The sequence below is a fragment of the Ostrinia nubilalis genome, chromosome 30 (genome assembly GCF_963855985.1).
Source record: "Ostrinia nubilalis chromosome 30, ilOstNubi1.1, whole genome shotgun sequence".
Lineage (NCBI taxonomy): Eukaryota > Metazoa > Arthropoda > Insecta > Lepidoptera > Crambidae > Ostrinia > Ostrinia nubilalis.
In genome coordinates, this window is record NC_087117.1 from 1,810,827 (window position 1) to 1,823,800 (window position 12,974).

The following is a 12,974-nucleotide window of genomic DNA, read 5'->3' on the forward strand; positions in this document are numbered from 1 at the left end:
TCTTAATAAAGATTGTTCAACGGCCAAGTCACACAACATTAACTATAATAATAAAGAAATCGCAGTAAGGAACCATAGACTTGGCACGACTTTGTCTAGATTTCATTACTTTTTAGAGATAAACAAGCAGCTCCATCGAGACTTGGCTAGTTTTTTTACAGAATGTTTTTGGTGGGTTAATTTATTCCGTTTTAAACATTTTGTTAAGTTTTTTATTATTATTTCACGTTGCAAAATGTTCAATGGTTTTAGAAAAAGGCACAAATCAATCATCAAAAATAAAATTCCTCAGCAATTCACATAACAATTTAATTTATTTATTTTATATTTTCAAATATTATTAAAATAAAAACATAAAAATGGCTCTAAACCAAAGAATTAAAAATATTTAATAATATTAATCACTAATTTTTAGAAAAATAAACTTTTTTTAAAGTATGCTGTATATAACATTGAAAACACACTTCCGCTCTAGCAATGGCTGTCAATTGTCTATTCCTTTTCCTTTTCGTGCGGCCGTGTCACCGCGTGGTTCACTGCCGCGTTTCTCAAAGAAACACTCAAAATGGCTATCAGACCAGTTTACAGGCCTACAATCGTCAAAAAGAGGACGAAAAGGTTTATCCGCCATCAATCGGATCGCTATGACAAACTTAAGCGTAACTGGCGTAAACCCAGAGGTAAGATTTTCATGGAGTTACCAACTTGTACATTTTAGTCACATTTTGTAATAATTTCGTATGTTTGACGATTCAAGTAATGTTTATAATCAAATTAGACTTGACTTCAATTCAACTCGTGTATAAATGCAAAGAAAAGTAGTTTATTTACTGAAACCTAACCTTTCCTACGAGGTTATGTTTCGGGTATGGTCTTCAACTTAAAACTTTAGGAATATGCAAGGGCACTCTGTGTTATCCATTCTCAATATGATAATTACAATTTGTTACCTTGCTAAAGCAATTCAACTGAACCCTATTCCTTACAGCTAGCATGTCGCTGTAGGATCATAGCAGTTGATACATTTATGATATTGTGAACTTAAAAGCACGGCACGGCTCTTGAGTGCTCGGCCAAAGAGTTGGGATCGTATTTAACATAATTTAAGAAATGATAAAGTGAAATGAAGTGAATTAAACACTTGAAGTAAATTCTGTTGTACTTTATCGGTCTATAGAATCTTTTATGCTTATGGTAACAACATCAAAGATTTACATATAGTATTCCAAGATATATGTAAATCTTTGATGACTATACCATGAAATCTGCTTAAACAACTGTAAATTATTTATTCTTGTGTGGTTATGTTGCATTGTGAACCAACAAATTAAAGATAGTAAATAATAAAATTGAACTTTTCTACTTGATTTATTTACATTGAAATAAACTCCACATGGCAACAATGGGCATTAATGGGATTGTAAACAACTTCCAGGTATCGACAACAGAGTGCGCAGGCGTTTCAAGGGACAGTACTTGATGCCCAACATTGGTTACGGTTCAAACAAGAAGACCCGTCACATGCTCCCCAATGGCTTCCGCAAGGTGAGACAACTTCCATATCAAAGAACAAAAAACGTATCCTCATCAGGTCATTTAGGTAAAATAAAACTCAGTAAAACTCATTTATTTCTGTAAATAGGCTTAAAAAAAAGCACTTTTACAGGTTTCACCATTTCTAATTTCCCAAAAGCAAATGGAGGATCTGCCTACAATCCATAACCTAGCCAGACAGGTTGGGGATATTTCCCTTGGTTACTTTTCATGAAATCCATGGGCATAGGCATCCATAGTGTATTGATATTGTGCCAAATAAACAATATTCTATCCTTTAGGTCCAACTTTTATTAGCTGACTAACAGCATGAAAACTCATAAAAACTAATTTATTTATGCAAGTAGGCTTTTAAAAAGCAGCATGCTGAGTAGACTGAACAGTGTAGCTATGAGTATTTTAATCGTTCTCTAAACGTAATTTTTGAAAACATTGATCCAGGTAGCTTCATGTCCTTACTTCTAGATCATCCGTATTTTGATGGATTAGACATAATTTGAAACTGCTATAATAGTCATTTGTAGTATAAATGCCTCTTTCACTGTCTTGATCCAAAATATTAAAATCTCATTATCCTTTCAGGTCCTCGTCCACAACGTCCGTGAGCTAGAAATCCTGATGATGCAGAACAGGAAGTACTGCGCAGAGATCGCTCACGGAGTGTCCTCGAAGAAGCGGAAGGTGATCGTGGAGCGTGCCCAGCAACTCAGCATCCGGGTCACCAACGCTGCTGCCCGTCTCCGCAGCCAGGAGAACGAATAAACTTAAGTTTAATATAAAGTTACAAAAATTTGCGTCTTTTATTTTTATGGTCCTACCTAGTTTAATAAACCGACTTGTGGACGCGGTCGCTTGAGACCGCGGCAGTAATTGTTGTGACTCGAATCGTGGGTATTTGAAGTAGGTAAATGATAAATAGAATATTTATTTTGTACAATTATCACCCTTTCGAACAAACTAAAAAAATATGTTCAAATATATCGCGTGAGAGAGTCAAACTCGCCCCGGGCGGGGCGGCAGTCTAAGCTATAAGGTGACAGCATAATATGTCTCTATTTCTCTCTGTAAGAGATACACTGCCAAGAAGACAAAAAGTCACCTGTGCGCGAGCGCCTTCCTTTGGACCTAACCCCCTCGCAAGTACTCTATCGTTAATTAAATTGATTTTAATGCACATCTTACAACTCGTGTATAGTCCGGTCGCCGAGCACGTAGAATTTCGTCCAATGACCGCAACGGCCACAGTTAGTGTGCGAGCGCGACAGCAAAAGGGAATTACGCGCAAGCGATAAGGATGGGTAGCTTGGGGTCATTGGACGAAATCCTTAGTGCCCGGCGACCGGGCTTAAAGCGCGTCGACCTTTTTGTAGTAGGTACCTATTTTAAAAACGCTGTGAGAAGGGGCCCTGCCGCCTTAAAGGTGAACGCGCACCTGTCCGCGCCGCATTCATCCCTTTCTAAATCTTTATATGAAACTAGCTTTCCGCCCGCGGCTTCGCCCGCGTGGAATTTTGTCTGTCACAGAAAAACTTAATCGCGCGCGTCCCTGTTTCAAAAACCGGGATAAAAACTATCCTATGTTCTTTCCCGGGACTCAAACTATCTCTATGCCAAATTTCATCAAAATCGGTTGCGAGGTTTAAGCGGGAAAGCGTAACAGACAGACAGACAGACAGAGTTACTTTCGCATTTATAATATTAGTTGGGATAGAGCAGCGCGCACCAAACGCGCCGCATTTTCCTAAAATGCTGTAGGTATATACTGATTCCTCAAGCTGACGAGGATGACGTCATGAAATTCGGCGCGTAGGATGCGGGCAAGTGCGCAAGGCTATGAGAAAATGCGATGACTGCGGCGCGAACAGGTGCGCGTCCACCTTAACAATCCGTGGATAACCCTAAGCTAATAAATTAATTAAAAAAGTATTAATCTAGGTCAGTGGTTCCCAAACCTAAATTCGCGGATCCCTATCCCTACGTGAAAATCATTTTTTTCAGTGTTATTCAAAAAGAATATAAAATAAAACAAAAGTTCCTTATAAAATGTACATTTAATCTAAATATAAAAATAATCATAATACAATGTTAGCTAGCCAATTTGCTGATGTCTTCATACTGGACTCCCTTCAACACTCGGCCAGTTAGCGGGCCTTCGGAGATCTGTAACAAAATAAAATCATCATCAGGTCATTTAGTCTCCACTGCAGGAGCACACGACCCTCTAATACCAAGAGGCAAATGGTTTGGCCTACACTCTTACGACGGAAAGAGTGGGGGTGGACTAGGGATGTTATGGATATGTAGTTTCGGTTATGGATACGGTTACATATATAGGAATAATGTTATACCGGTTACAGATATTTTTTTATTTCTGATATCCGAAAGTTTCGGTTACGGTTACGGATATCTGTGCTTTAGAATGCAATTTGCGATAGTTGTCCAACACGGTTCATTCATGGCCACACACTTTACATCGAATAAAAAGTAATAAAAAAATAAAAATTGATACTAGATAGCATTATAAAGGTAAATCAGGCTGTTATGCCTTTATATTATAATGCTATACAAAAAACAATTTTTAAACTGCCTACATCCGACATTATCAGAAACTTTTGAATCGGTTACGGTTACGGATATTTTTTTATTTTGGATATCCGAAAGTTTCGGTTACGGATATCCATTACATCCCTGGACTTTGGCCTACACGCCTACTACATCTAGCTAGACTCTTACGACATCTACGTAAAGAGTGGGGTGGACTTATTTTATTCTTTAGAATCCTATTTTCTACTAATATGAAAGTTTGTGAGGATAGATGGATTTTTTAGTATTAAATTAAAGGACTTAGTACACTTATCAACTCGGAAAGGGATCGTAACCGTATCAACTTGAGGCGGTTAGTATTCATTGTATGAAACTATACTGCAACGCACACTTATCCGCACCGTAACGTAAACGCCTCGCCTCGCGGTTGACAGCTCGCGAAAGTCGATACGGTGTCGATCCTTTTCCGAGTTGATAAGTCTGCTACGTCCTTTATGATAATTACAGGAGTAAGTTACAGCTACCCACCTCAACCTTACAGCAGAAGTTGTCAGTATCGATGTCCTTCAGCACTCCAGTATGGCCGCGGTACGCTCCGTTGACGAAGCGGACGGTCCGCCCGGGCGATGGTATCACTGTTTCCAGATGGTTCTGGAAGGTTAAGAAAATAAGATAATTATAAATGAAACAATAACATTAAAAAAAACCTATCCAGAATACAGCCTTGGCCAAAAGTATTGAGCACCCCCTAAATACTGCTTATACATGATAACTATAAAAGATACTCAAAGATATTTGATAAAAACCTTTCTTTGACAGGTTTTGAAACATAAACTCACGGCACAACGTGCAATAAAACACGTTTCGAGATGTTTAGCTATGATACTGTAGTATTGTTAGTCTTTGAAAAATCATAAAAAAACTTCTTCCGACCTCGCTGCTGAGTTATCAGCTGAAATTAATACGCCGATTTCTGCAAGAACAACTCGCAGAAGACTCCAAGAAGCTAGGCTTAAGGGCTATACAGCCAGAAAGAAGCCATGGCTCTCAGTAAAGACCAAAACAGCTCGTTACGAGTAGGCTTTAAAATACCAAACTTTTACCGAGGAAGATTGGAAAAATATTGTGTGGTCAGATGAATCAAACTTTGAGGTAAGTTAGCCAATATCATGTAATAACAATACGCGACAATAATATTATAAAACTATATTTGTAAAAATAAATATTGGACCGAAAAACACTTAACAAAATTTCGTTACTTTACAGATTGTTGGCACACCTGGTGTGACATTTGTCCGTCGTCGAGTAGACGAAGAATTTACCCCGGAGTGTATGGTACCTACCGTCAAACATGGCGGCGGCAGTGTGATGGTCTGGGGGTGCATGAGCGCCGCAGGAGTTGGGGAAATGTTTGTGTGTGAAGGACGCATGGACTCTACAAAGTACATAAACGTTCTTGAATCCGCACTTCTGCCCTCGTTTACAAAACTTTTTGGTGACACCAACATGGAAAGCGTCAAATTCCAGCAGGATAACGCACCTTGTCACAAACGATGGCTTGGTTTAGTGACAATAACATCGAGCTGCTTGAATGGTCTGCCCAGTCACCAGACCTGAACCCCATCGAGCATTTGTGGGGTCTATTGAAGGGCAAGGTCCGGCGCCATTGAATAAAAACAAAAGAAGACCTAAAACGTCGCTTGCGGGAAGAGTGGAACGCTTTAACATGTGACGATTGTAATAAATTAGTACAATCTTTACCAAAAATAACTTCTGCAGTAATTAAGGCAAAGGGTGGTCCAACAAAGTATTAATTTTTTGTTGTTAATAAACAATATAAAACTGTTAAAAACTGTTTTGATTCAGACACATGTATAATTCCTTCAAAATTAATAAATATCATGGGTGCTCAATACTTTTGGCCAAGGCTGTATATTGTTCAACTTTATTCTATCTTCATTGGATGCTGCCAGTCATTGGACAATACCTCTTGAACGTCAAATCCAAATAATAATTGTAAAGCCCTTTTAACTCCAAACAGTCGGAATTTCTTAGTTGTTGAAATAGAAATGTGATATCATAAATTCAATAAATAACTCGAATACATGACTGGCAGTTTACCATGCCACAGAATAAGTAATAGTACAGGTACAGAAGGATTACTCCGCAAGGCGATTTAAACAAATGCGAGTCTTGCTACGACGCGATACAGTGGAATTCAGCTCGCACAGCACTACGTACCTACAATTTTATTCACCTACAAGTTTTGTCTCTTTCTATCGCGTGCCTCTGAACTCTTCTTACGCTGTTAGGGTTGCTGTCTAGTGAAAAAATAATTAATCTACTTATTTGTAATGAGGTACGTATGTAGGTAAGTATGCATTCATTATGGAAAACCTTGGGAGAGGCCTTTGTCCAGCAGTGGACGTCATTTGGCTAAAATGAACGAACGCATTCTTAGCAGTAGTCATAGTAGGTTAGGTTCCTATACTATCCTAAGAATTATTGATAAACTTCATGGCCAACATACATTTCAGCATCTTTGGGAAGCGAAAAAAAAATGATGAATCCGGTAGATTACTTTTCGAATTTAAACACCCGAACGCCGCACAATATTTCTTTCTCTTTATGTCCATTTTTGAATAATACTTCGATCATAGAATTATAATCATACTACAACGCACGCCAGCGTCCTGACGAGCGCGCGCGTGACACTCGACTGATATAATACCCGCCGGCGGGGCGCTTCGCTGTAGGTAATTATCGGATGTACCGCGCGGAGTGAGCCAGGCCTGACCATGCTTCTTAATGTTATTTTTTATTGTCAAAATATTTATCGAAGAGTGCAAAAATGCGAAAAATTAAAGCAGTTGAAACACAACGTTATTGGTTTGATGATTTTGACCAATTAGTAAAGTCGTGTGTGACGTCATTCTATGTCGTAGTAGTACTTGTAACCTATCGTAAAAGCGCTCTTTAAAAGCCTATTAGCAGAAAAATATTAAAAATTAACCTCACCAGAATTAGCCAGGGGGAGGCCTATGTTCAGCAGTGGACGTCCTATGGCTGAAATGATGATGATGATCACTCACCTGATCTAGCTTCAGTTTGACTTTCTCGTCCACAAGTTTAACTTGAGCCCCATATTTGTCTATCACTTTCTCTATAACTCCTTTCTTCTTGTAAAACTTGTCGCCGAGCGATTTGGTTACTATCTTCACCACTATGCCCTCTGTTAGCCAGTAATCCTTCCTGAAATAACAATAATGACGTAATTTTGTGTGCGAATTTGAAGCGCTACTACGAGTGTCCCGAGAACTAATTTTGACGTACAATATTATGGAGTAACCATAGGAGTAAGCGAGAAAGAAAATCACTAATTTTATTTTATTTTATTTATTATTTATTATTATTTATTTTATTTATTAGTTCCATTGACCCTCGTATCTGCCTACAGTATGGCCTCCAGCGCCAAAATGGAGAAACTCAAATAGGCACAAAATATGACAGCTTGTATCTATACTGACCTCTAGGTCAGCGTCTAAAATGGATTGACTAAGAGAAAAAAAAGACCTACCTATTTGCTCTCTCTTTCGCACGCTCCTCCATTTCCATGAGCTCGTCCAACGCTGATCTCTTTCCTTCTTCTGTCTTCTCTTTCTTGCTGGACGATTCTTTATCATCCCTACTCTTGGATGCGTCGTCTTTCCTTTTCAATTTTAGGGACAAGGACGGCATGATTTCTGGTTTTTTGTCTGAAAATCAATTAGTTTACTTAGTTTGCTTCATCATCATGCCTAGGATGCGCGCCACGATAAAATTTTATCAAGGCATATTATGTCGCATGATGGACCGATACAGTTGCCGTCTAAAATTGTAGATAAAATTTTATCATGGCGTGCATCCCAGCTCGGCAGGACTTTTAAGGCCGTAGCACATTAATCAACCCGAAACAGGATCGTAAACGTATCAACTCGAGGTGGTCAGTATTCTTTGTATACCGTAACATAAATGCCTCGCCTCGCGATTGACAGCGCGCGAAGGGCGATGACAGCTCGCAAAAGGCGATACGGGTTGATCCCTTTCCGAGTTGATATGTCTATGACATTAGTTTCCAAACAGGGTCGGTGCAAATACCTTTAAAGGGGGGCGCGGGCCATCTGTAAGAAACCTGCGACCGCTGAGAGAATGCATTCCAGACTGCTTGATACGACCAATAAATAATCTTGACTGGAGGAGGGGGGCGCGGAATTTTTTGTATGGTCGAAATGGGGCGCGTCTCAAATAAGTTTGGGAACCAATGGTCTATGATCTTTAGTCTCCACTGCAGGAGTATGGCTCTAATTTACCAGAGGAAATTGAGGACTAGGCCTACCATTAGATTCTATGGGCATGTTGGTAAATATTGTAATAAGTTATGTGAAATGGATATGAGAGCATTTTTAAAGAGTAGTCCATCCGTTTTAACCAAAGGACCGTGACCTTGAGCCTTCTTATGAGGTCTGTCTGTAGTAAGTGACCAAGTCTTCGTTTCGTATGTCATCTCACTGGCAACACACATTCACTTGAAATGAGTATAAATTAATATGAGAGAAAGGTTACTTTGGTTCTCCTAAGGATCTCATTTCTGATTCTGAAAGAGACTTCATCCTCATTTCAGCCACAGGACGTCCACTGCTGAACATAGGCCTCCCCCAATGATTTCCATGACCGGTTGGTAGCGGCCTGCATCCAGCGCCTTCCTGCTACCTTTATGAGGTCATGAAAGACTTACCTTCAGCTTTCCTCTTCAAGTTAAGACTGAGCGTAACTTTCTCCTGGCTGCTCTCTCTCTTGAACTCAGAGTATGTGGGTTCTTCGGATGTGGAGCCTTGCTGTTTGCCTCTCTCCACTTGCTTTTGTATGAACTCTAGCATTCTCTCCTGCGGAGTGATTAAGTTTTAGGTGTTAGATAGGTGAACACTATTTTTTACCTACACCTCACAAAATAAGAAAAGAAAAAAATACATAAAAGGACAGCACAATTTAGGCAGTCTTGTATGAAGCAATCTCTTTTAGACTATCAGGGTGTTATTATTACAAACTTATGTATTATTGAAATATTTCTTGAGTGTGTATAACACTCATTTATTTATGCAAGTAGGCTTTTAAAAAGCACTTTTACACATCCCAATATTAACCTTACCACTGCTTGCTATAAGTCTTAAAGATTAATCCTAGAACTTTGGCACCAAACTATTGCCCGAAATGAGGACACTAACTACCCATAGCATTTTTTTGCTTGCAATGTTCAGAGAAGGCCCAAATAATTTTTGTTTTTTTATAAACCTGCCTTGTAAAGCAAGATTTTGCCAATAGCAAGTAAATTTTAAACTAACCTGATCATCTTTGTCCATCTTCTCTTTCTTAGCCTTAGCCTCTAACGCAGCCACCGCAGCTGGATCCCTGTCTATGTACGCAACAAACCAGCCCTTTTCCGTTTCATCGACCACACACTTCCCCTCCCGTCCGAGCCATTTGACGAACTCCGTGAGGGTCTCCCATTGAGTAGCGTTCATGTGGAGATGGTCCCTGTAAAAAATAGCTATGAATTCCTGAAGAAAGTATGTAAATGGGAGAGAATTTTTTTTATCTAAAATAGATTTGATTATTATTGTTTTTATGCAATCAAAATAATGTCTTATTCAGTTGAAATTGAAGTTACTTTGCTAAACAAATGTCTGATATCTTCAACTGTAAAGTTTTATTTTTAAAACACATGGCCTAGACCCAGTGTTAAAACTTTCCATGAATACAAATCAATAAACATTTCTTCTTTCTTTCAATTCAATTGAAACTTGAATGCTATATTGTTATCTTCTCTGAGGCTTATTTGTCTATTTTAGGAGCATTTCAAGTTGAAAATGGCACAATTATGATATTTAAAACAGAAGTTGTCTTTACCTGTGAGAAATATACTCTTGGTACACTTTATTAGCATTCACACGTTTTGTACCGAACTGGCGCTTCAATAACTCGACGTAGCCATCAGCAAACTCTTTGGAGAAGTCGTCGATGTACTTAGAAGCATTATCAGCGAACAATAACAACTGCCTTTGGTGAGATTCCGACATTGTGTGGCATTTGAAACCATTCTCATCTCGGCACTGTTTCTGGCACATCTGGCAGTACCATCGCAGTTTCTGGAGGCCTTTAGCTTTGATCTTGTTCGCTATGTACTTTGGAGTACCTTTCTCTGCTTTTCCACCCATTTTTGGGTGATTTTCTTAGGGGGTTCAGTCGTGAAACGTGAACTGCTGTATCCTTGTGATGAGTGGGTTAATGTTGTAAAAATATATTCTAATATTAGCCCTGTACAAATGCACGTCTATTAAATCGCAAAAATGATCGATTTAAAGTTGATAAATAAAGAAAATAAATAAATTAATGAACACAAAACCAATGGATTTATGGAATGTGTCAACCACAGATTAGAGAGTATGTCTAAAGTGTCAACGTCAAACTCGTTAATGACAGATGTTTTTTTTTCTAGTAGTGATGTGCCTTGTATTCGATTAACAATACAAGAAGCGAATAACGTTAAAATAACGGTATTTATTTAAAAGACACTAAAGCTAAGCGTCCACTTGTTGGTATCGTACGCAACGGACGCATCACATCGTATCGGATGTGCGATGAGTACGATGCGGACAGGTGGACGCACTTTTAATATGAGTTTCCATATAAATAATACTACGATCCGTTGCGTGCGATACGTCCGATGTGTACGATACCGACATGTGGACGCTTAGCTTTAAACCTACTTTCAAGCCTCAAGCTTTGCTCAAGCTCCTAAAACATGACAGTTTGTCAAAATTTCAAAACTTGTGGCCTATTTTAGTTTTGGTTTTTAATTTTTAAAATTATAATTTTACGATTAATATGAATGTGCTAAGGACGAAAGGGAAGTTCCATAAAATATTTAGCACTGTAAGTAAAATCATGACAAGATTTTATCGTTGTACAATGTCTTTACTATAGACGGAGTTAATTTTGCTTCTGTTTCAAAGGAGAATGTAAGCCTACATGCGTCTGGCGATGGGGCAGCAGCAGGTCGTTGTTGCCGCCTTTGTGGCGGTGATACCAGCCTCCGCGCCTTCGGGGACACTTACGTGTGGGAAGGCGTTGAAGAACGATACGACCAGCTGCTGTACGACTGTTTTGGAGTCCGGGTACTTCATTTTAAAGATATATTACACCAAAAATAATGGTAATTCTGACTAAAAAGGGGTATGTTTTGCTTTTTTTGTCCTAGTCGAAGTCTAGCATATAGCATGACTACGAACGTTTACGAAGCTTATTGATTCATTATTTAGTCGTCTGATCCCTTTTCTAAGCCTACCGTCATAAAAGTTATCACGTGCCTTGGATTGGCAAGCTGACATGCTACAAGATTTCGTTTCTCTTTGTAGGTGACCCAGCTAGACAACATGATCTGCGAGTGGTGCGTCCGGCAGCTAAGAAACACTGAAAGGTTTAAGGCGCTGGTGCACGCTGCTTTTGATAAACCACCAAGTTAGTATTCTTTTTCTTTGAAGATATTGATTTATTGAGATATATTTACTGCAAAGGTACAATCAGACAACTCATTCGCAGGTTCATCAATTCCCTCGCCAACAGTTTCCACAAAAGTTCCAGACGACATTCTTAATAATGAAAACATAGGCATCATCAACAACAAATCAATAATAGAGTTGCTGAAGACAAAAATGTCTAAGGAAAATAGGAAATCTAAAAGAGGCCATCCGAAGCCTCTAGACGTGAAAAGAACGAACGTGCAATGTAAAGGCTGTAAGCAAAAATACCCGATGATAGTTCCTGCAAATGGGTGCAAAGAGTTTGTGTGTTCACGGTGTAAAAAGAATAATGACAAACAGAGTTTGTTTAGGAAAAGTAACGTAGCGATGCCGACTGGGATGACTACACACATGAGGTTTCAATCAGGAATGGATTTGAGGTGGAAGAATAGGTTTGTTATTTGATAATTTTCGGATATTCCCCTTATTGATAAATTAAGGTTCAGCCAAACCAACGCGATCACACGCGATCAGCTGGCGTGCAGCCAGTGCAGCGATGGCGATCAGACTTAAATGCATTTATCGCCATCGCTGCACGCTAGCTGATCGCGTGTAATCGCGTTGGTTTGGCTGAACCTTTATACGTGGGTCGAACACTGGTTTAAAGCGACGTTTAAAAGGTATTTCAACTACTGTTCAACGGGTGTGTAACTTTTGTTAGTAAGGGGGTTACTATTTAAGCATACTTAAGGTAAGAAAAAAATATTGTTATCGACGTCGAGGCTGAAAGACGCTAGGGTACAGTGTTGGCGTTGACTTTTTGAATTTTGTAATTATTTATACCTTACATTTAAACAGTGTAATCTATGTCTTTTGCAGGCTATCCAGCCTATCAAAAAAGCCATCTCAAACGAAAAGGCAAGAAAACCCCCTCCGCAGTCGCTTCGCCAAGTTCAAATGCTCGATTTGTCCGAAAAAATACACCACATCCGCACATTTAGTTGAGCATATGAAATTAGTTCATGGAGAACGCAAAAATACAATGTTCGCAAAATACTGTGTCCTCTGCGGAAGACATTATAGAACGAAAGAATTGCTGGATAAACATCTTCAAATGCATTTGGATAACGAAAATTTAATCAACTCTCGTTGTGCTTCAAGAGCTCAACTAGCTTCGAAAATGCACGCGCGTGAATAGAGGAGCGTGTAAAATGGCGACTGTTTTTGGCGGGAGTTGTATGTTGGAGGTTATGAAGTGAATAAAACTTTATTTTGTATTTCTGCATTTCATTCAGTCAATTTTTGTCCAACATTTTTCTT

At 39.0% G+C, this 12,974-nt stretch overlaps 3 protein-coding genes and 1 non-coding gene across 4 annotated transcripts; 3 read left to right on the top strand and 1 right to left on the bottom strand.

Moving 5' to 3' along the window:
* Positions 1-488: 488 nt before the first annotated feature.
* On the top strand, positions 489-2,344 carry LOC135086210 (large ribosomal subunit protein eL32). The gene is made up of 3 exons (XM_063981008.1): positions 489-680; positions 1,436-1,545; positions 2,137-2,344. Exons 1-3 carry the CDS (start codon positions 566-568, stop codon positions 2,314-2,316), a joined length of 405 nt encoding a protein of 134 aa, XP_063837078.1. The 5' UTR covers positions 489-565; the 3' UTR covers positions 2,317-2,344.
* Positions 898-1,037, top strand: LOC135086243 (small nucleolar RNA psi18S-841/snoR66). The gene has a single exon (XR_010260341.1). It is a non-coding gene; the product is annotated as a small nucleolar RNA psi18S-841/snoR66 (small nucleolar RNA).
* Positions 2,345-3,586: 1,242 nt separating the features above from the next.
* Positions 3,587-10,556, bottom strand: LOC135085846 (DNA/RNA-binding protein KIN17). Its single transcript, XM_063980632.1, has 7 exons — positions 10,042-10,556; positions 9,477-9,669; positions 8,873-9,020; positions 7,676-7,853; positions 7,191-7,350; positions 4,627-4,749; positions 3,587-3,714 (listed from the first exon to the last, which is right to left on the bottom strand). The coding sequence occupies exons 1-7, from the start codon at positions 10,347-10,349 to the stop codon at positions 3,640-3,642; spliced, it is 1,185 nt and encodes a 394-aa protein (XP_063836702.1). The 5' UTR covers positions 10,350-10,556; the 3' UTR covers positions 3,587-3,639.
* A 391-nt stretch (positions 10,557-10,947) lies between these two features.
* On the top strand, positions 10,948-12,931 carry LOC135086004 (zinc finger protein 75D-like). Its single transcript, XM_063980786.1, has 5 exons — positions 10,948-11,067; positions 11,148-11,309; positions 11,550-11,652; positions 11,734-12,106; positions 12,534-12,931. Exons 1-5 carry the CDS (start codon positions 11,020-11,022, stop codon positions 12,850-12,852), a joined length of 1,005 nt encoding a protein of 334 aa, XP_063836856.1. The 5' UTR covers positions 10,948-11,019; the 3' UTR covers positions 12,853-12,931.
* Positions 12,932-12,974: the final 43 nt, after the last annotated feature.

Coding starts and splice junctions, on each gene's coding strand:
- LOC135086210 (XM_063981008.1), top strand. CDS start 566: ATGGCTATCAGACCAGTTTACAGGCCTACAATCGTCAAAAAGAGGACG. Junction 681..1,435: donor TAACTGGCGTAAACCCAGAG/GTAAGATTTTCA, acceptor AACAACTTCCAG/GTATCGACAACAGAGTGCGC. Junction 1,546..2,136: donor TCCCCAATGGCTTCCGCAAG/GTGAGACAACTT, acceptor TTATCCTTTCAG/GTCCTCGTCCACAACGTCCG.
- LOC135085846 (XM_063980632.1), bottom strand. CDS start 10,349: ATGGGTGGAAAAGCAGAGAAAGGTACTCCAAAGTACATAGCGAACAAG. Junction 7,351..7,675: donor GCGAAAGAGAGAGCAAATAG/GTAGGTCTTTTT, acceptor TTGTTATTTCAG/GAAGGATTACTGGCTAACAG. Junction 4,750..7,190: donor TCAAACTGAAGCTAGATCAG/GTGAGTGATCAT, acceptor TTAACCTTCCAG/AACCATCTGGAAACAGTGAT.
- LOC135086004 (XM_063980786.1), top strand. CDS start 11,020: ATGAATGTGCTAAGGACGAAAGGGAAGTTCCATAAAATATTTAGCACT. Junction 11,310..11,549: donor ACGACTGTTTTGGAGTCCGG/GTACTTCATTTT, acceptor TTCTCTTTGTAG/GTGACCCAGCTAGACAACAT. Junction 11,653..11,733: donor TGCTTTTGATAAACCACCAA/GTTAGTATTCTT, acceptor ACTCATTCGCAG/GTTCATCAATTCCCTCGCCA.